The sequence below is a fragment of the Carassius carassius genome, chromosome 10 (assembly GCF_963082965.1).
Source record: "Carassius carassius chromosome 10, fCarCar2.1, whole genome shotgun sequence".
In the NCBI taxonomy this organism is placed as follows: Eukaryota; Metazoa; Chordata; class Actinopteri; order Cypriniformes; family Cyprinidae; genus Carassius; species Carassius carassius.
In genome coordinates this window covers 7,905,286-7,927,773 of record NC_081764.1, presented here as the reverse complement: position 1 = coordinate 7,927,773, position 22,488 = coordinate 7,905,286, and the positions used below count along the sequence as shown (strand labels likewise).

Here is a 22,488-nt window from a genome sequence, read left to right as displayed (position 1 = left end):
CTTTGGAATCACTGTCATGTTTGCTTGTTTGTTTGGATATGTATGTGTGTGTGTGTGTGTGTGTGTGTGTGTGTGTGTAAAGTGTAAGGTTTCTTTAGTCATGTTAATTAACATTTAAGACTTGAATAAAGCAAGTAAATATTATTGAACAATTCAGTCAAAAAAAACAACAACAACAACACAATAACTATATTTTACTGTATTCTCACAACAAACAAAATAAGTAGGTTAGTTTTCTGATGTATTACTGAACAATCTAAAATAATAATAATAATAATAATAAAAAACTTTTATTCCATTATAACCTCAGTGGATTCAACAGTGACTCTGTAAATGTTTTTAAATAAACATTAAAAAAAACTATTTTGCATTCATTTCGACACATTGAAACATAAAAGAAACATATGGTGCACGTGAAATGAGTTGCTTGAGCAGTGGTTGGTGCTCAGACCGGTGTGTTTGCGCCTTTGCGGGTCGTGGACTGGAATTCATGCGGGTCAGACAGCAGCACAGCAGCCCTCGATCAGCTCTACAGTATCCGGAAGCGCAGTTACACAAGTGTGAAAGCTGTACACAGAAACGGGGCGATGCACTGACTGCGAATTCGTTACCTTGTGTAAGTTTGTGACGTGAGCATTTTTGTAACGTTTATGCTTGTAAGGTGGGATTGTGCAAAGGTGAACACGGCCAACACAGCCCTCCCAATCCATGCTACGAAGATTCGCTATGCAGGCAGCAAAAGGTAGGGATGTTTACGTGCGTCAGTTTGTATTCCCGAACCTTTTACAAATCGCGCATTTTTTAATAACGTCAGTTCTGTTTGTTGCAGCAGCTCTAAAGCATGTTTAATACATAGCCTTACAACTCTTACTTAGAATTTACATACAGACAAATATAACCTTAAACGCCACGAGTGGAAGTCCAGTCAGGGTTAGCGTGTTACTAAACTCGGTCAGTGGTTTCAAATTGGCAACGTAGCCTAATTTCAAGACTTTGGTTAACGTGCAGCACAACATTTATATGCACATACAGAAAAAATGCTCCATGTTTTTACCGTGTACTTACAAAACTATTTGATGAGTCGTTATGTGTTTATTTATGGAAAATTAGAATTTATTTATTATAAAATCAGTTTTATAGTCAAAGGGAGGGAATTATTCAGCTGTTGGAGCGATTTGAGGAAATTTCTGTAGTTCTAAAAAAATATTCATAGACTAGACAAATATTTATTTTTATATTACTTGATTTTAAAAGCTATTATTTTTTGGACAGGTTTTGTAGGTTAAACCTCATGATAGTGCTCAGAGGAATCTGAGACCTATACAGAAACATCCTGTATCAGAATTCATGGTAGGCTAACTTCAATTTTATTTTTCAAATTAGGATAGGCCTATAAGTTTCTGTAATAGTCTGTATCAAATTTACAGTATATAGGCTTCATTTAAGCGTTATTGCTATTATATATAAAAACAGCAACAAAAATATATATACATTTTCAATAAACAGGTTTATAGTTAATAATAAATAAAAGAAGAAACCAGTATTGGTTTGTTAAATAATATATTACGATTAGCCTACGGTTTCTAAATGAAGCAGAGGTTGGTGGATGTTTTTCCACTAAAACTAATCTAAGGATTACACTGAATGTGAAAGAAATTATTTGCTACTTTAAAAATGATGATAAAAAATATTAATAATTTTGTTAATTTTATCATCCCGAATGGCACATTTTTTTCATTCATAAATGTAGATTGTCAAAATCTCCTCCTTTATACAAGGTTTTCTCTAACGAACTCACTCTGTTAATGAAGACTCTTAAAATTGTAAAAAATTCAAAAGCTATGTCTTTTGTAAGATATTATGAATCTGTATTTGGCGTCTTGTGAATGTCTCCTTTTTTTTTTTTTGAATCATCTTTGGAGTTTCTTGTTTTGATGCCTGTTTTTTTCTGTAATTTCAAAAAAAAAAGGGGAAGTCGTGGCCTAATGGTTAGAGAGTCGGACTCCCAATCGAAAGGTTGTGAGTTCGAGTCCCGAGCCGGCAGGAATTGTGGGGAGTGCATGTACAGTTCTCTCTCCACCCTCAATACCACGACTTAGGTGCCCTTGAGCAAGGCATCGAACCCCCAACTGCTCCCCGGGCGCCGCAGCATAAATGGCTGCCCACTGCTCCGGGTGTGTGCTCACAGTGTGTGTGTGTGTGTGTGTTCACTGCTCTGTGTGTGTGCATTTCGGATGGGTTAAATGCAGAGCACAAATTCTGAGTATGGGTCACCATACTTGGCTGAATGTCACTTCACTTCACTTCACTTCACTTCACTTAAAAAAAAAAGATGTTTTTCCACGTCGTTTCGTGGACCCCTAGCGGTTCATAACGGAACTGCAAGGGCTCGCGAGGTGGGAGAAGAAATGACAAATTAAATTAAATGTTTTTATGGTCACCTGCCTAAAAAAAAAAAAAAAACACCTGCGCCCATTTATTCATTCATTCTTGGAATGGTTGCAAGCAACATGACTCACAGTTACATGACTACAATACATTAGGATTTTACAAAGACCGCAAGGTCATGTGAGGTTATGTGGCCTGTATGAATATTATATTCTACAGTCATGGAGTCAGTGGTGTAGCGTCTGGGCATGCAGGGTATGCAAGTGCAAATGGGCCCGGGCCAATAGGGGGCCCGCCCCTGGGCCCGCCCCAGATTTTAATAAAAAAAAAATTATTTTTTTATTTGTGGCCTCAATACATATATTTTTTATGCATATCATGTGTAGTAATTTCTTATTTCTCCGTAATGTCTAATTTCTCCATCATTTCTTGTTTGCGTTTATGCTGTTATGCTGGTTTTTTTGCACTCCGCCGCGGCTGCCGTAGACTAGTACGCCATCATTTATTTGACGCATCGTCACGCCAATAAAAAGAAAAAAGAAGAAAACACAGTGTGAGAGATTACTATAGCGGTTATCTGCGTGAATATTAAGGATGGACAAATATAAACAGAAAAGTGGGGCCTTAAAGAGAAAAGAGAAGGTGGAGAAGTTAGTTACTACACAAAAACTACCCAAAATAGACAGTTTTTTTGCCGACCTAACGTTAGTGCGAAGGACAACAACGACATCGAAGGTGAGAGGGAAGTTTTGTCAGCTAATAGCAGTTGCACGTCTTTGGATGAGAACAACAATGCAGCTGACAGCTTGATGAGGTGCAGAGAGTCGGGGAGCGAAGAAGCAGTCGCAGACGAGCCAAAAGCTGGATATTACCCAACAGATAAAGTAAACTATCCAGACACACTAACAGATGGGCAAGTTAAGCAATTTATTGTGTCGCAAGGTTCATGCAAACCCCCCGGTCCATTTCCTCGAGATCCATTGCAAGGAGACAGGTGCTTTTCGACGAGTTTTTACTCCTCCAGAACAAAAGCTGGTATTCAGCTACCAAGATCCTGGCTGTGTTACTCGCCTAAGTTTGACGCTGCATATTGTGAACCATGCTGGTTATTTGCTGACCGCAGTCACAAAAGCTACAACATGGCATGGACACAAGGAATAAGAACATGGCAGACCCTGTCAAATAAAATTTTCAAGCATGAAGGCGCAGAGTGCCATGTAGCAGCTTGCAGTGTTTATGATCAGTGGCGTCTGCATGGAACTATCGACAAGGCGTCAGAACAGCAAATCCGTCAACAAGTAAATTTTTGGAGGCAGGTTCTACACCGCACTGTTAATGTCACTTTAACTCTGGCATCAAACAACCTTGCATTTCGTGGACACTTCGAAGACACTAAAAGTGTAAATAAAGGTAATTTTCTCTCCATCATCGACCTACTGGCCAAGTATGATCCATATTTGAAGGAGCTGCTCAGTCGCCCTGCTGGTTCCGTTAAGTATCTCAGCCCAGAAATCCAAAATGAACTGATTGGTGTGCTCTCTGAGTCTGTCCAGAAAGAAATTATCAGTGAAAGTTTTTCTCTGTGATCATGGATACGACTCAAGATGTATCAGATGTATAAGTGGATCAGATGAGTCAAATCTTTCGGTATGTAACCGTAGAGAGAGAAAATCAGGGTGCTGCAATGGCTGTGTAAGTCAACGAGTCTTTTCTGGGATTCCAGCAAATGCCTGACTCGTCCGCTGGCACAATAGCCAATGAAATTTTATGTTTGGTTGAGGAAAAGGGTCTTGATATTTCAAAATGCCGCGGCCAAGGATTTGATGGGGCTGCGAACATTAGTGGCATATACACGGAAGTTCAGGCAAGGATACAGGAGAGACAACCAAATGCCACTTATGCACACTGTGCTGCCCATAATTTAAATCTGGTCTTCAATGATTCCGTTAAGTCAATAACCGAGCTGACAAAGTTTTACAACACCATGGAAAAATTATACGTGTTTTTTGCGCACAGTATAAAGAGGTGGAATGTATTGGTTGAAATTACTGAAAAACCAACTCCGGGTGCGGATGTCACACTGAAAAAACTGTGCGCTACTAGGTGGGCATCTCGCAATGATGCCGTGTCTGCACTCAGATACAGATATGTTGACGTGTTGAAGGCCCTGGCCAAAATTTCGCTTACCAGTAAAATACAGATGAGCGCAACGAGTCTATGGCTTTGATAAAGCTGATGGAAAGATTTGACTTTGTTTTTATTATAGTTCTTCAAAGTGAAGTCTTGGAACAGATCAATGTCATTTCAAAAATGCTACAGGCAAAGGATGCTGATCTACTTAAAGATACAGAATTACTCGACACTGCCATCGTGGAGTTGACAAGGTTCCGGAAAACTTCGAAGAGGCAAAAGCAAACGCACAATTCATGGCTGAAAAGTGGGGAGTGAAACAAATTTTTGAAAAGGAAAGAATTAGAAGAGCAAAGCGCCATTTCGATGAATTCTGTCAGGATGAACGTTTGGCTGATGCTGAAAGTTACTTCAAGGTAAATGTTTTTAACGCTTGCCTAGACATTAAAATTTCCCAGCTGAGTCGGCGATTTTCAGCTTTGCGATCAGTTGCCGATTTGTTTAGAGTGATCCAGCCTCGTATACTTGCAACTGAGGAGAAGGACGCGATATACGTGGGGGAACAGAGGTTAGTGGAGAGATACAACCAAGACTTGTCTCCAGCCCTTCCTCAACAATTGATCGCATTCCGTGCCGCCTTTAAAAGACAAATCTCTGGGATGAAAACAGTTCAAGATCTGGCCGATTTTTTGATTGTTGAAAACAATTCTATTACATCTAGCTTCAGTGACATGTGCACCGTTTTATTTCTCTTTCTTACCATCCCTGTTACTGTTGCTTCAGCGGAGCGCTCATTTACAAAACTGAAACTAATAAAAATTATTTGCGGAGCACCATGTCGCAAAACAGACTATCGGGACTGGCAATTCTTTCCATCGAGAATGCACGAAGCCGTGAATTAAACACCACGTTCATCGTGGATGAATTTGCTGAAAGAAAGGCTCGGAGAATGCAACTAAAATGATTGAGTAGTTTTGTGTTTTTATGTTTTTGGCCGCTGTGCCAAAATGACTGAGTAGTTTTATGTTTTTACATTTTGGGCCGCTGTGCCAAGATCAGTAGTTTAAAAGTGTTTAAAAAGTTTTTTTTTAATTATAATTATTATATATTTTTTGCACACGTGGCATCTCATTCGAAGTTGTTCTTATTCACACTTTGAATAAGTTTAAACTATAAAATCTGTCAAAATGCAATACTATTTTTATTTTTTTTTGTTAAGGGGGCCCGTAATTTTTTTTTTTGCATATGGGCCCGGGACTGACTTGCTACGCCACTGCGTGGAGTGTTATGTAATCAGTTTTCTACCAGGTAGTAGACATCAGTAATACTTTTAGTAGCTGTACTACATAGGCTTACCTCTATGAAAGCATATATATATATGTATGTGTGTGTGTGTGTGTGTCCTCACAAGTTATCTGTAATTGTATGCATCATAACACATCTAACCATACATTCACATACTACTAATAAATGTACTAATCCATCTTTTTAATATTAGTTTCAGACACTCCTGTGGAGTTTGTCACGGAGTACCTGCTGAAGGCTAAAGAGATCGCAGAGAATAATGCAAATGTTCCCGCTGAGCTGTGTGATAATCTTCAGAAGGCCCTGGACCTGGCTAGCGGATTGGATGGTTACCTTGAACAAATGAGCAGCCAGGAAAGTGAACCGTTGGCTGAGTTGTATAGGTAACTATTCACCTGAAACTTTGTGTGGGTTGCAGATGATTAGTTTTGTGAATGATGCGCCATTGTTTAGGTTATGTTTGTGGTTACACTGTGTTTGTCCTGGAAGTGTTTGTGCAGTGCAAGATTATTTTGGCTGCCAGTCACATGCAATTATATGTTATTGTAATGTTTTATGAGGTGTATGAACACACATCGTAATTGTTTATTTATTTTCTGAAGGAAATCAATTTCTCATGACTGGAATAAGGTGCATGAGGATGGAAAAACCTTTTTCAGGCTTCCTATTACATGCATCACTGGACAGGTAGAAGGTATAAATCTTTAAATTACAAATTAATTTTAGTTTAATTGCAATATTTAAATCATATTTTAAATTCCACAATGTATACTTTATGTTTGATGTCTTCATAGATAGACACAATTACTCACAGTTGTTCATAAAACCAAAATAAACACTACTGTTCAAAAGTTTGTGGCCTGTTAAGTAATTTTTTTTCTGAAAGATCACACATTGCATTCACAGGAATAAATTATGTTGTAAAATATATCAAAATGGAAAATACTGTATTTTTCGGACTATAAGTCGCACCTGAGTATAAGTCGCATCAGTCCAAAACTACGTCATGATGAGGGAAAAACATATATAAGTCGCACTGGACTATAAGTCGCATTTATTTAGAACCAAGCACCAAGAGAAAACATTACCGTCTACAGCCACGAGAGGGCGCTCTATGTCTTCAGTGTAGACTACAGGAGAACTGAGCAGCATAGAGCGCCCTCTCGCGGCTGTAGACGGCAATGTTTTCTATTCTCTTGGTTCATATCTCTCGGTTTATGTCAAATTAATTTAGATAAATAAATCGCACCTGACTATAAGTCGCAGGGACAGCCAAACTATGAAAAAAAGTGTGACTTATAGTCTGAAAAATACCGGTAATTATTTTACTTCTTTATTAAACACTGAACAATCTTACTGAATCTAAACTTTTAAACAGTAGCGTATATGTGCAAACTGTATTTTAATACTGGTTATTATCATTCAATAGGTCAGGTATTAAAGATGCTGGTCCATATGAGCAAAGCAAAGAGGGTCTTAGAGATAGGAATGTTCACAGGATATGGGGCTTTGTCAATGGCCGAGGCCTTACCAGAGAATGGCCAACTTATTGCATGTGAGCTCGAGCCTTACCTGAAAGAATTCGCACAACCTATATTTGACAAGTCTCCTCATGGTAAAAAGATATCTGTGAAGACTGGGCCTGCTATGGATACCCTGAAGGTGAGGAAAAAAAGTCCAGCCTACATCTCTACAGGCATTTGAGCTGTTAAATATGTCCTGTCCAGAAAGGAATTTCAATTATTTGATTATTCTGTTAAGAAAATGCTTTAAACGTGTACTATTTTGCAGGAATTAGCTGCCACGGGAGAGCAGTTTGACATGGTTTTCATCGATGCAGACAAACATAACTACATCAACTATTACAAGTTCCTCCTGGACCATAACCTGCTGCGGATAGATGGTGTTATATGTGTAGACAACACACTGTTTAAAGGGAGAGTTTACCTCAAGGACTCAGCAGATGATTGTGGAAAAGCCTTGCGAGATTTTAATCAGTTTGTCACAGATGATCCTCGAGTAGAGCAGGTGTGAATGGTTTTTATTCATTTTATAAAACCGACAACCCAGACAATTCTGAATTTCAGTTGTTTGATCTCTGTTTATAGGTCATTATTCCTCTGAGAGATGGCCTCACTATAATACGAAGACTGCGCTACACACCTCAGGCAAACACACAGCTGAAGGTACAGTATACTTAGAATATTTTGTTATAAGGAAACTTCAGTACAGCCGTTGATCAGATCACTGATGCTGATCTATGCTTCATAGAGCACAGTGACTTATGATGAGGTGTTCAGAGGAGTTCAAGGGAAACAAGTGCTGGACAGGTTACGTTTGGATGGAAAAGTGGCCTATGTGACTGGGGCTGGTCAGGGCATCGGCAGGGCCTTCGCACATGCTCTTGGAGAGGCTGGAGCCAAAGTCACCATCATAGACATGGACGAAGGAAAAGCAGAGAATGTGGCCCATGAACTGACTTTGAAAGGTGAGTGGTACTTCCATGTTCTGTTAAAACTGGAACTAAAATGGTTACTAATTGAAAAAAAAAGAAATATTACATGAAAAGCTTAAACTTAAATAACTTTTAGCATTATTTAAATAAAATAATGCTAAAATAACACTGATTTTCAGAGGTCCTACTAGAAGCATAGGCATATTGGATTTTTATAAACGATGCACTAGTTTCACAAAGTTTTATTTGCTATTATATTTATATTATATACATATTTACTGTTATATTTATAATGCTTGAATAATGCTTATACTTGATTTAACCAGCAGATGGTGCCCTAGTATCATAGTACACAACAGAATCACACTGTTTCCCAGCTGTTCAGACTTATTTTTGACATCTTTTGTCTTAATATACAGCAATTTTGTCCGTGTGCACTGCAAAAAAATTTTTTTAAACTTATTTTCTACTACAAATATCAACATTTTTAGGATATTTTGTTGTAAATATCCGCCAATGGGGCAAGACAATTAATATTGATTTTACTTTAAGATTATTTAATACACCACTGGCAGATATTTTTATCTTGGTTTAAGCAAACTAACAACATTTTGAGATTTTTTTTTCTCCAGAAAACAAGACAATATCTTAAGTCATTTTGGTTCTTTTGTGTGTGTGTGTGTGTGTGTGTGTGTGTATACTGTATTAATGTCATATAGTTTATATGATTGAGGATGTGTTTAAAATAAGACAAACCCCATGTTTATGTCTTAATCTTATAAAGTGATATTTATGTGTTCATGTGCATCTTGGACTAATAATTTTTTTCTTATGATTCCATGTCGTTCCAGGCATTTCAAGCATGGCTGTGGCCGCGGACATTAGCCAACCAGAGGACGTTCAGAAGATGATTGATGACATTGTTTCTAAATGGGGAACAATTCACATCGCTTGTAATAATGCTGGCATCAACAAGAACTCAGCTAGTGAGGACACTAGTCTTGAAGAATGGGACCAAACCTTTAGCATTAACCTCAGAGGGACTTTCATGTGTTGCCAGGTACCCCTTCATTTATATATTTAGTTTGTTATGAATTCCAGCTGAGATAAACCATTTAGTCTAGGCATTCCTGAAAAGAATCTTGTTAAAAATGCGGCAGGCATTTACAACTCATTTCATAGACCCACAGTCAGTCAGCATCAAGAGCCTGAAAAGGGACCTGGTTCAAATCCCCACCTAACATACAATATACCAAGCAAAATGAACCATTTTTTGTTGCATGTAAAAGAGCAGCTTTAACATTTTGTCACATGGGTTCCTGTTACTTGTATTTGCCCAAACTTTAGAAGATTCTAGTTGCTTTTGTATATTAGCAACAACTTTTCCATTAGTTTCTGACATTTCCCGGGAGACGGAATAAAAGCTCTGATAAGGGAAAAGAGAGGTGTGAAGGAAAGTGATTTCATACCTACAGCATTAGAAGACATTAAATCCTGCAAGGCACCAAATAAATCAGAGTAAGCTGTTTTACACAAAACCGAGAGGTGATGGAGATGCCTCACCGCATTAAAATAAACGCTGGGAGTTTTTGAGACTTTTTGTCTCTCTGCTCATGCGGGGATTGTTATTCCTCTCCCTGTAGACTGTAGACGTGGAAGTCTGATTAGTGAAGGTGTCAATACTGTGACGTTCCTCTGAAAGCACATTTGTCTCTTCTCTCCCTCAAATTACTGCCTCAGGCGGCCGGTCGTGTCATGCTGAAGCAAGGATACGGCAAGATAATCAACACAGCTTCCATGGCCAGTTTAATAGGTGAGTGATGATTTTTATGCCGCCATAAGCTGAGATATTACACTGTCTCTTCCCTCTGAATTTAATACTCTCATCAAACGTAGGGGTGGGGTTTTGGAAAGAGAATATCAAACAAGTAAAATAGAGAAAGAGAAAGAAAACTTGACTGTTTTGTGTTATAGGGTATATAGATACACAAGTATCCATGATAAAGACAAAGAAAAAATTGTATGGAAATCTAGGTTTACACATGTGCCAAACTTTCAGAAACGTTGTGTTGGTTTCATATGGCTTTGAAAAATATAATTATTTGCAACGTAAAGTTTCAGTTAATAGTAATAACGTTTTTCTTGATCATTGAAAAAATTGAGATTTAATTAAATTTATGCATATAATCATTAAATAAATAATAATAAATTTATAATTTATTTATATAGACAGAGAGAGAGAAATTACCTTAAAATATAATTTAATAAAATAATAATGTATCTTTCTACCCTAAGACATAATAATAAAAGTTACGCAAAACTACTTGATAAGGTTTTCTTCAGTAATTGCATTCTTTTAAGGAGGATTTTTTTATCATCATGATTTCACATTTTTGACTTTATACATTATGTCAGACTTTATATCAAAATGAATATTAATACAGAAATTAAAAACACACTCTTCATAGGATCATCATTAGTTTTGTACGCAGGCTGCTCCGCATAGCTTTTAACTCACTAAAACTACTGAAAGCTGCTAAATTGTATGTAATATATTTAATAAAGTGTTTGTGTGTACAACCGTCTAAAATTCTCTGACCCTTTTTATTGTTTGTTCAACTAGAGCCCTTCAATTGTCTTGCCCCTCAGAAGCCTGTTTTTGCATCATTATAAACATGAAAACTGTAACGCTGTTGAAAGGCTGTAAATTGCAACTTCTCAGTCTCGTATAAAGGGACTTCCTGGTATGCCGCCGGTCCTGGGTGCTCCGTCTTGAATTGCAGTAAAAAAAAAAAAAAGAAACCGTGTTTTTATGCAGCACACTGTAAAGGAACGCTATTTGCTACACAATGTGGCACAATTCCTCAAACAGGTCCCTTGCTGTGCAATAGCAGCACTCCATCAACAGTGTAGTCAAGTAGCCAATAAACTTGTGTACCAGATGGATGCTAGTCACAACTGTGGGTGCAATCTGTAACACAGAAGCATGCTGCTATAGGAAGTAAAGAGAGAGAGAGAGAGAATGAGAAAAGGAAGGGGGAGTAGAGGGCAAGGGAAAAAGAGATCAATTACTCGCATTACATACAGTCCTTCAGGAATTTTCTTTATTGGCCTGGACATCTGTTACAATATTGTCATAATGTGTAATCAGATGGGGGCTGTTGTAGCCAAGTTGGGGAATACATCTTGAAAGTCCAATTAAAATGCACAATGACACTGCCTCTGTCCATCTGGTGAGTAGCATTGTGTTTCCCCCTCTCCTTTTCTCTTCCGCATTCCCTTTGACGTGGATGGGCATATTTAAAATTAATTTTGGTATAATTCTAATTATTTGTTTTTGTTAACTAGTTTGTAGTTTTCTGCTTTACGGCCCATAGATAAGAGGCATTTAACCTAAAATGGAAGCTAGGTGGCAACAGACTGACTGTTAAAGGGCAAGTTGACTCAAAAATAAAAATACTGTCATCAATTATACATTCTTGTGTCATTTCAAACTCATATGAGTTTCTTTTTTTGGTGGTGCACAAATAGAAATGATTAGAAGAATGTTAATGCTGCATATTCATTGAAAAAGTCAAAAATCCAGTGACCCCATTCCGCAAAACATCTCGTTGTATTCATATGGTATAAATAAAGTCATATGGGTTTGGTTCAACATGGTGACTAAATGGTGACAGAATTGCCTTTTTGGTGGGTGTACTACCTCTTAAACACTCAAAGGCCTTAGATGAAGAAAAAAAAAAATATTTGGTAAAAAAAAAAAAACAGACTCTGATGACATCACTTTTACCTGTAACATCTCTGAAAATTACAGATCAGAGAGGCGCTTAGTTTCCTTGCTCTCGATGTATGTTAAATGTGATTTAAGATATGTTTCACTTTCCTTTTTATCCTCTCAAGCCGACTGCTCTTTAAAACTACAATATTCTTTAAAACTCAATGCCACTCTGAGGCATACAGTAAAAAGGCGGCCTGTTCTCTTGCCATATTTTCTGCTAAGATTAATACATGCTGGCCTTTTTGTATTTTTTGATAAAACAGAGGTTTATTTGTAGGCAAAGAACGGCCTCTTTTTTTAATAACAGCAGCTTCCCTCGAAAACCAGGCCTAGCGCAATCTGACAATTGTCCGGTTAGCATTTCTCCTTTAAAACAAATGAGGGGCTAGAGAGCGCAAACCCATCTCCACAGGACTGGCCGCTGCCTTCGCACAGCTGTGCTGTATTTATCATCTCGCTCCTAACCACGGCAATTTGGCAGTGAGATCACCAGGTGACGAGGTTAAATACTAAAGTTGCATATAACTTGGAGCCTCCCTCGTGATGATTAATCAAGCAAGCCCCTTTTTCCCTGCATCGCATGCAGCGTTGAGCATCTGTGATGGTCAAGACAAACATATGGAGTTTTGCCTTTGTTCTTGAAGATGATGCATGCCGAACATCCCAAGTAATTAATTTTACATGGCTTCATCTGCGGGGTCCCAAAAGCTAATGAAAGTGTTTTCATGTCACATTGGAGTTCAAGACCCTCTCGCTGAGTTACGAGGGGAATGACGTAATTGGGCCTTGTATTAATCACATGTTTAGGTCATTATAGAGTATAATGTGTGTTTAAAAGTTGAAAAGTTGGTTTGATTCATTTTAATGTATTGATCTAACACAGAGCAATTTCTTCAAAGCTGGTTCTAACATGCTACGCTCATAGCAGATGCAGAGCAGATTCTTCAGGGAAAATGCTCAAAAATATTGTTGGCTCAACTTGTACACAGAGGTGTATATGTTTTGTCCAATATAATGAATGAATTTAGAATAAAAATCTAATTTACCTGTAAAGCCAACTGGAGGTGAAACTTTTAAGTTTCATGGAACCATAGATGCCAATATAGAACCTATATAGAGCGTATTTAATAAAAACTCAGAAAAAAAGGTACAAAATCTGTCACTGGGGCAGTACCTTTTAGGTACTAATATGTACCTTAAAGGTACTAACAAGGACTGTTTATGAACAAAGGTGTGTCTTTTAAAAAGGTTCTGCCCCATTGACAGATTTTGTATCTTTTTTTTCTGAGATTAAAGGATAGTCCCTTCGACATATCCCACCACATTTTGCAACAGCAAAGTTTGGATTTTAAAAATCGATTTTTAATGAAAACATAAACCAGAACTCATTAATAAATTTAATGAGGCCACTGAAAAAGTGCACCATCACAGTTGTCCAGTATTGGAAATTTGACTATTTTGTCAAATAATGTAATGGGATTTCACTCTTAAAAGGACTTCTTAAAAAATAATGTTCTTAATAAGTTTTAAATGTCCTGTTTCCTTCTCAACAGTGCCACATCCGCAGAAGCAACTGTCCTATAACACATCCAAAGCTGGGGTAGTTAAGCTCACACAAACCTTGGGCACAGAGTGGATCGATCGAGGCATTCGAGTCAATTGCATCTCCCCGTAAGTGTGACAGACCATAGACTGTGCTGTGTGGGATTAGTCAAAATTTAACTGGAATACATTTTTATTCCTGGTAACATGGTTATTTCCCACTTGGTGCTCTCTTTAGCAGAGGCACATGTTCTGGTTCTCCCCATATTATGTTCTTAAATGTAACACATGAATCAATGCTAACTTTTTGTGCAAAAAAACTAAAGACTTTCTTTCTTCATATGTGCATTGCACCAATTAAGCAGGGAGGACTGTTTTGATATTTAAGTGGGAACTTAATTTGTTTTGACAGGGTCAAAATGCATAATTTTCCACAATAGGCCACACAATTGAGACTCAGTTACTAAATTACAGTGTGAAACAATGCAATCCAGTTTAATTGGAAGACGTCTAGAGGGATGAGTAGAGCAAACAGTTTCTTTAATTGTTACATTCAATTAGGGATTCAAATTAGCCTCTTCAGCAGAAGTGTCAGCAAAACAATGGCAGCCTTGTTTGTATCTATTTGTCAGCGCAGTTCTTCTGAGGAAAGGAAGAAAAGAGCAAAAGGAAGCGTGAGCGTGTCGTTTGAAGCCGAGGATCCCCAAGCCCCCGTGCTTCCGACAGCAAATCCGCAACACGCGCACATGTGCTCTTTATTCATTTCTATATAGCACCAGCTTGTTTTCTCATTTTAATTTGCAAGGAAGCAATTCTTTTCTCTCCATCAAACCCCCACCCCTCAAACACAAGGTCTCTCAATGGGCCCCTGATTTCTGTTAAGTGACCGTTGATAAATATGCATACGGGTGAGGGGGGGACCACAATTAGCATGTGTGAGGTTGACTGCCACCTGATTTCATTGGCAACTTTAGCTGCGACAGTGATAAGCTGCATTATCTAAAAAATTGGCTGAGGGAACACAGTAAGCCTTTGATTGCCAGGACGGATTCCCAGATAAAGCAGAGCTGAAGAGAAATATAATTGAGATTTAAATATGTTAACTAAAGGTGTCACATGCTACTTCATTGACTCTAATTTAGCTGCTGTGTTGGATTTGGTATCAAGAAGAATGGAATCTATTCGTCCGGCTTAAATGGCACGGAAGGCTGTTGGGGATTTCGGCTGTCAGTGAGTGTCTGAACAGACAGACTGTATTTCCCATGCGGCTGCCCCGGTGTGAAGAACATTTGCAAAGTTGATGTGGACAGTTGATGATCCAGTTTATCACACGCAGCTATTTTAGTGCTGCCAGTAATATAAGAAATATACTCATTACAGTCATCATGAAACAGTGATTGCAATGGCAACCCAATTGATTTGAAAAAGAGAGCAAGAATTGATATTGGCCTATAGAAATTGATTGGACTGTGTGCATTCTGTACCAAATGGAGCCAGACCTGAATGTAATTGTCGTCTTATTATTGGGACATATATTTGAGACTCTGCCATGATGGTGACCATGAAGCGAATGGTAAAGTCAAGTCAAGTCAAGTCACCTTTATTTATATAGCGCTTTAAACAAAATACATTGCGTCAAAGCAACTGAACAACATTCATTAGGAAAACAGTGTGTCAATAATGCAAAATGATAGTTAAAGGCAGTTCATCATTGAATTCAGTGATGTCATCTCTGTTCAGTTAAATAGTGTCTGTGCATTTATTTGCAATCAAGTCAACGATATCGCTGTAGATGAAGTGACCCCAACTAAGCAAGCCAGAGGCGACAGCGGCAAGGAACCGAAACTCCATCGGTGACAGAATGGAGAAAAAAACCTTGGGAGAAACCAGGCTCAGTTGGGGGGCCAGTTCTCCTCTGACCAGACGAAACCAGTAGTTCAATTCCAGGCTGCAGCAAAGTCAGATTGTGCAGAAGAATCATCTGTTTCCTGTGGTCTTGTCCTGGTGCTCCTCTGAGACAAGGTATTTACAGGGGATCTGTATCTGGGGCTCTAGTTGTCCTGGTCTCCGCTGTCTTTCAGGGCAGAAGAGGTCCTTTCTAGGTGCTGATCCACCATCTGGTCTGGATACGTACTGGATCCGGGTGACTGCAGTGACCCTCTGATCTGGATACAGACTGGATCTGGTGGCTACGGTGACCTCGGAATAAGAGAGAAACAGACAAATATTAGCGTAGATGCCATTCTTCTAATGATGTAGCAAGTACATAGGGTGTTATGGGAAGTGTTCCCAGTTCCGGCTTAGCTAATTAATCCAGCCTAAAAATCCTTTAACGGATTTGGATATTAAAAGCATATTAGTATGTTATGTGTAAGCCAGGTTAAAAAATGGGTCTTTAATCTAGATTTAAACTGCAAGAGTGTGTCTGCCTCCCGAACAAAGTTAGGTAGGTTATTCCAGAGGTTATTCCAATGTTAGGTAGGTTATTATTATCAAATTGCCTGAGTTTTGAGAACGTAGCGGACGTAGAGGATTATAATGTAAAAGGAGCTCATTCAAATACTGAGGTGCTAAACCATTCAGGGCTTTATAAGTAATGAGCAATATTTTAAAATCTATACGATGTTTGATAGGGAGCCAGTGCAGTGTTGACAGGACCGGGCTAATATGGTCATACTTCCTGGTTCTAGTAAGAACTCTTGCTGCTGCATTTTGGACTAGCTGTAGTTTGTTTACTAAGTGTGCAGAACAACCACCCAATAAAGCATTACAATAATCTAACCTTGAGGTCATAAATGCATTGATTAACATTTCTACATTTGACATTGAGAGCATAGGCCGTAATTTAGATATATTTTTGAGATGGAAAAATGCAGTTTTACAAATGCTAGAAACGTGGCTTTCTAAGGAAAGATTGCGATCAAATAGCACACCTAGGTTCCTAACTGATGACGAAGAATTGACAGAGCAACCATCAAGTCTTAGACAGTGTTCTATGTTATTACAAGCAGAGTTTTTAGATCCTATAATTAACACCACTGTTTTTTCAGAATTTAGCAGTAAGAAATTACTCGTCATCCAGTTTTTTATATCGACTATGCATTCCATTAGTTTTTCAAATTGGTGTGTTTCACCGGCCCTCGAAGAAATATAGAGCTGAGTATCATCAGCATAACAGTGAAAACTAACACCATGTTCCCTGATGAGATCTCCCAAGGGTAACATATAAAGCGTGAAGAGTAGCGGCCCTAGTACTGAGCCTTGAGGTACTCCATACTGCACTTGTGATCGTTATGATACATCTTCATTCACTGCTACGAACTGATGGCGGTCATATAAGTACGATTTAAACCATGCTAATGCACTCCCATTAATGCCAACAAAGTGTTCAAGTCTATGCAAAAGAATGTTGTGGTCAATTGTGTCAAACGCAGCACTAAGATCCAATAAAACTAATAGAGAGATACACCCACGATCAGATGATAAGAGCAGATAATTTGTAACTCTAAGGAGAGCAGTCTCAGTACTATGATACGGTCTAAATCCTGACTGGAAATCCTCACATATACCATTTTTCTCTAAGAAGGAATATAATTGTGAGGATACCACCTTTTCTAGTATCTTGAACAGAAAAGGGAGATTCGAGATTGGTCTATAATTAACTAGTTCTTTGGGGTCAAGTTGTGGTTTTTTGATGAGAGGCTTAATAACAGCCAGTTTGAAGGTTTTGGGGACATATCCTAATGACAATGAGGAATTTATAATAGTCAGAAGAGGATCTATGACTTCTGGAAGCACCTCTTTTAGGAGCTTAGATGGTATAGGGTCTAACATACATGTTGTTGGTTTAGATGATTTAACAAGTTTATACAATTTTTCCTCCGTTATAGTAGAGAATGAGTGGAACTGTTCCTCAGGGGGTCTATAGTGCACTGTCTGATGCGATACTGTAGCTGACGGCTGAATGGTTGCAATTTTATATCTAATAGTATTGATTTTAGAAGTAAAGTAGTTCATAAAATCATTACTGCTGTGGTGTTTGGAAATATCAACACTTGTTGAGACTTCATTTTTCGTTAATTTAGCCACTGCATTGAATAAATACCTGGGGTTATGTTTGTTTTCTTCTAAAAGAGAAGAAAAGTAATCGGATCTAGCAGTTTTTAATGCTTTTCTGTAGGATAGGTTACTTTCCCGCCAAGCAATACGAAATACCTCTAGTTTTGTTTTCCTCCAGCTGCGCTCCATTTTTCGGGCTGCTCTCTTTAGGGTGCGAGTATGCGCATTATACCATGGTGTCAAACTGTTTTCCTTAACCTTCCTTAAGCGTAAAGGAGCAACTGTATTTAAAGTGCTAGAAAAGAGAGAGTCCATAGTTTTTGTTACATCATCAAGTTGTTCTGAGGTTTTGGATATGCTAAGGAATTTGGATACATCAGGAAGATAACTTAAAAAGCAGTCTTTTGTGGTAGAAGTGATGGTTCTTCCATACTTGTAACAAGAAGTAGAATTTACAATTTTGGCTATATGAAGTTTGCACAAAACTAAATAATGATCTGAGATATCATCACTTGGCTGAATAATTTCAACACCATCAACATCAATTCCATGTGACAGTATTAAATCTAGAGTATGATTTCGACAATGAGTAGGTCCTGAAACTTGTTGTCTAACCCCAATAGAGTTCAGAATGTCTATAAATGCTGATCCCAATGCATCTTTTTCATTATCAACATGGACATTAAAATCACCAACTATTAAAACTTTATCTGCAGCCAGAACTAACTCTTTAATAAAGTCTGTATGGTGCCCTGGATACAGTAGCCAGTACAAACATAACAGGGGATTTATCATTAACATTTGTTTCTCTGGAGAATGTTATATGAAGCACAATTACTTTAAACGAGTTATACTTGAAGCCTGCCCTCTGAGAAATCCTGAAAACGTTGTTATAAATTGAAGAAACACCTCCCCCTTTGCCTTTTAGACGCGGCTCATGTTTATAACAGTAATCTTGGGGGGTGGACTCATTTAAAATAATGTAATCATCAGGTTTTAGCCAGGTTTCTGTTAAACAGAGCACATCTATTTTATGATCAGTGATCATATTATTTACAAAAAGTGTTTTCGTAGAAAGGGATCTGATATTCAATAAGCCAATCTTGCCCATCTTTTGTTTATCCATATTGCATCTGTTTTTTATTTGTTGAACCTCAATTAAATTGTTAATCTTAACTTGGTTTGGACGTTTTTTGTATTTTCTAGTTCGGGGAACAGACACAGTCTCTATAGTGTGATATCTAGGTGAAAGAGTCTCTATGTGCTGAGAATTAACTGACCTCTGTGACGTGAGGCAGCTAGCAGACGGTCGGTTTAGCCAGTCTGTCTGCTTCCTGACCTAGGCCCCAGTTAGTCAAGTATAAACACTAAGACTATTTGCCATATTTCTAGAGAGAAGAGTGGCACTGACCCAGGACGGATGAAGACCATCTCTTTTCAACAGGTCAGGTCTGCCCCAAAAGCTCGTCCAATTGTCTATGAAACCTATGTTATTCTGTGGGCACCACTTAGACATCCAGCCATTGAGTGATGACAATCTGCTATGCATCTCGTCACCACGGTAAGCAGGGGGGGGACCAGAGCATATTACAGTGTCTGACATCGTGCTTGCAAGTTCACACACCTCTTTAATGTTATTTTTAGTGATCTCCGACTGGCGAAGTCGAACATCATTAGCGCCGGCATGAATAACAATCTTACTGTATTTATGTTTAGCATTAGCCAGCACTTTTAAATTTGCCAAGATGTCAGGCGCTCTGGCTCCCGGTAAACATTTGACTATGGTGGCTGGTGTCTCTATATTCACGTTCCGTACAATAGAATCACCAATAACTAGAGCACTTTCATCAGGTTTCTCAGTGGGTGCATCACTGAGTGGGGAGAACCTGTTTAACCACGACTACGCTGCCTCACTGTCACCCAGTTGCCCTGCTGCAGGGGCTCTGTTGCCGGAACCGGACAATGTACAGGAATCCCTGAGCTAGACGCATCCAAAGCCATATCTAGAGCCCTAACATTCTTACTGTCCTCAATTAAAGTTTGGATGCCTGTCTCTAATTCTGAAATCTTCTCTGTCAGCCTAACTATTTCCCTGCATTTATCACATGTGAATCCCTCATCTGCGACAGAGATAGATAAACTGTACATGTGGCAAGAGGTGCAAATAACAATAGCAGGAGAAGCCATTACTCACCGTGCTTGATGAAATATTCGTACTGCAGTTGTTTGATGAACTTGTGAAAAACTGGAGCAAGAGAGAGGAGAGGAGAAAAGAAAACAGCGATAGGTTCGAATGAAAACGCTAATGAAGCTAACGAGTGTTAATGCTTTGCAGGTGAACTGCACTCACGGATATAAAATAAAAGTGATTGATCGATAATATCAGAAATATGGTGTGAATTAAGTTATATTTTATCACTTTAAAAAACAGAGAGTGATAGTAAGATAAAGATTCTAGAGAAAAAAAAATAAAAAATAAATAAAAACAGCAACACGGAGCTACGATTAGCAACAGAAGGCCAACAGGAAGTAGAGAAAACACTGTCCCTCAGCGACACCCGCAGTCAGGGAGTGGGAATGAAAGAAGCTCACCCTCGCAAAGTTATATTACGGTCTAAATTAGAACATAAAATTATATATATATATATATATATATACACACACACACTGTATGAATGTATGAGACGTGCGCATGTGTACCGAACCAATACAGCATTGTTTTAACCATGAGTGGAACTTCATTGGAAACTTTCATTTTATATATTGTTACTTTTGTAACAAATATGGTCAGTTTTGATTCCATGTGGACTTTGAGACTTCTGACGTTCAGTTTGGAGTGTGCCAACCATACTATCCATCCATCAAAGGACATTGAACCAGTGTATACACCATCAGAGCTGTTCTGCTCAGTACTAAAGTCCTTAAAGGATAGCCAACTTCATTTTATGTCACTGTGACTGCTATAACTGAAACAAGTGGCCTTGAAACAACATTCTGTCTTATCTGTCTGTCTGTCTCTCTCTTTCTCTACAGTGGTATTGTTGACACCCCTCTCATCCATTCAGAGAGTCTGGAGCCTCTAGTTCAGCGCTGGCTGTCAGATATCCCAGCCGGACGACTGGCTCAAGTGACAGACCTCCAAGCTGCAGTGGTATACTTGGCATCTGACGCCTCTGACTACATGACAGGGCATAACGTAGTCATAGAGGGTGGTCAGAGTCTGTGGTAGAGAAAGTTTGCCTCTTGGATTTGGTAATATACTCTCACCCAGTGTTCCTAAAGGATACTGAGTCACTTCCTTGATTTTAACGATGCAGTACATTTGGTGAAGGTGTGTACTGTACATTTTAAGTTATCAGTGGATCCACAACCTGTTTAGTGTGTAGTGTCTCATTTGTAAGCAACTCTACTTGTGTGTTATTTAACTAGTGCATTTTGTATGAGGTTTTTATATTTGAACACTATTACGATAAACACTGCCTTCCACAACTGTAATAAAGTCCACTGCAGGCAAGCTTACTGAACCCATGTGCAGCTTTTATTTACAAGGCTTGAACTATACAAATATAAACAAAAACATGACTTCATACCAAAGCATGAAATAAACTTGATGCGGATCAAATAATTAATCAAAGGATGCGGAGACGCAGGAGATTCATGTATAACAATCTTTAATAATCCAAGTAAAGGGGCCGGCAGGAACACTCACGCAGCACATAGTATTGACAAGGGAACGTAGGGCAAACCACACTTTAAATACAGAACGAAATGAGGGTAATTGACAAGACACACCTGAAACAAATGCACACAATCAAACAAGGGAGAAACTGGGTCACTGGGAGCACATGGGGACAAAAACACACACACAGACAGTCCAGTGGCATGAAAAAATGACAGAGTATTGTAAGATCTTGTTTTCTGAAAAAAAAAAAGTTTTTTGCATAAAACAAGAAAAAATATCTGCCAATACGGTAAGAAATATCTTAACTCTTGTGGGTTGTTGGGGACGTTTTCGTCCACTAGGGGGTAAAGTTGAGTCTTATTTTGGCCACAACTTTCTCTGTGTTTGAGCTAATGGAATGATTTTTGGTGACAAATCTTATTTTGACCCATATTTTGGGAAAATGCTTTGAAATTTTTCAAAAACTCAACGGTACACTCTGGGCAAATTCACTACCCTTTCGGGATGTTCGTGGATGAAAACATCCACTAAATTAAACTGCTGTAAAAATGTATCAGATAAATATTTTTTTCAATTTTTTTTGTATAAATCTATTAATCAACCTCAGTCCTGATCAAAACTACCAAATTTTTCAAAACATTCCAAGATTTTAACTTTTTAATTACCAAGTTCATAAATGATGTCACTGATTTGGGGAAAAAAAACACACAAAATTACATATTTTCAATATAAAAAGTGATTGTGGACTGGATTTTTTTTTACCTTTTATCACAGTCTTGGGCATGTCAAAGATTAGTAACAAGATTGGCTTTGATGCATTGTTAGTTTTTGTGCAGCATTAGATTTAAATTTTTTCTCCCTAATTAGCTGTTGGTGGCTGTTTTTGCCCCATTGACTTCCATTATAACGACATTTTTTGATTGCAAAGCCATGACACCATATAATCATGCATTCTTGATTGTTTGTGGTTTTCACTTTTGGGAAGAGGTAAAAAAATGTATTTTTACAGTTGATCACTAGGTGGGACCATTAACCCTTTAAATAGGCCTGTGCAAAAAAAGGCTTGGTTTCTGGCTTGTATATGGAGTTATATGGAGTATAACAGCAAATTATAGTGTTTGTGTGTGTGAGATTCTTGATTGTTGGAGG

The 22,488-nt window shown here is 38.3% G+C and overlaps 1 protein-coding gene across 3 annotated transcripts; it reads left to right on the top strand.

Moving 5' to 3' along the window:
• The first annotated feature begins 510 nt into the window (after window positions 1–510).
• LOC132151654 (uncharacterized) lies at window positions 511–21,172 on the top strand. 3 transcript variants are annotated; one of them, XM_059559923.1, is made up of 11 exons: window positions 511–616; window positions 6,017–6,206; window positions 6,426–6,517; window positions 7,253–7,485; window positions 7,615–7,851; window positions 7,932–8,009; window positions 8,095–8,311; window positions 9,130–9,338; window positions 10,019–10,091; window positions 13,610–13,727; window positions 20,691–21,172. In XM_059559923.1, exons 2-11 carry the CDS (start codon window positions 6,166–6,168, stop codon window positions 20,884–20,886), a joined length of 1,494 nt encoding a protein of 497 aa, XP_059415906.1. In that variant the 5' UTR covers window positions 511–616; window positions 6,017–6,165; the 3' UTR covers window positions 20,887–21,172. The 3 variants fall into 3 exon arrangements, with proteins under 3 accessions (XP_059415906.1, XP_059415905.1, XP_059415907.1); XM_059559922.1 differs by having other exon boundaries at window positions 530–742; XM_059559924.1 differs by lacking the exon at window positions 13,610–13,727 and having other exon boundaries at window positions 530–742; window positions 20,691–20,891.
• Window positions 21,173–22,488: the final 1,316 nt, after the last annotated feature.

Excerpts from the sequence above, each read along its gene's own strand:
- LOC132151654 (XM_059559922.1), top strand. The coding sequence starts at position 709 with ATGCTACGAAGATTCGCTATGCAGGCAGCAAAAG. Across the intron at positions 743-6,016 it reads CGCTATGCAGGCAGCAAAAG|TTTCAGACACTCCTGTGGAG; the intron begins GTAGGGATGTTT and ends TTTTAATATTAG. Across the intron at positions 6,207-6,425 it reads CCGTTGGCTGAGTTGTATAG|GAAATCAATTTCTCATGACT; the intron begins GTAACTATTCAC and ends TATTTTCTGAAG.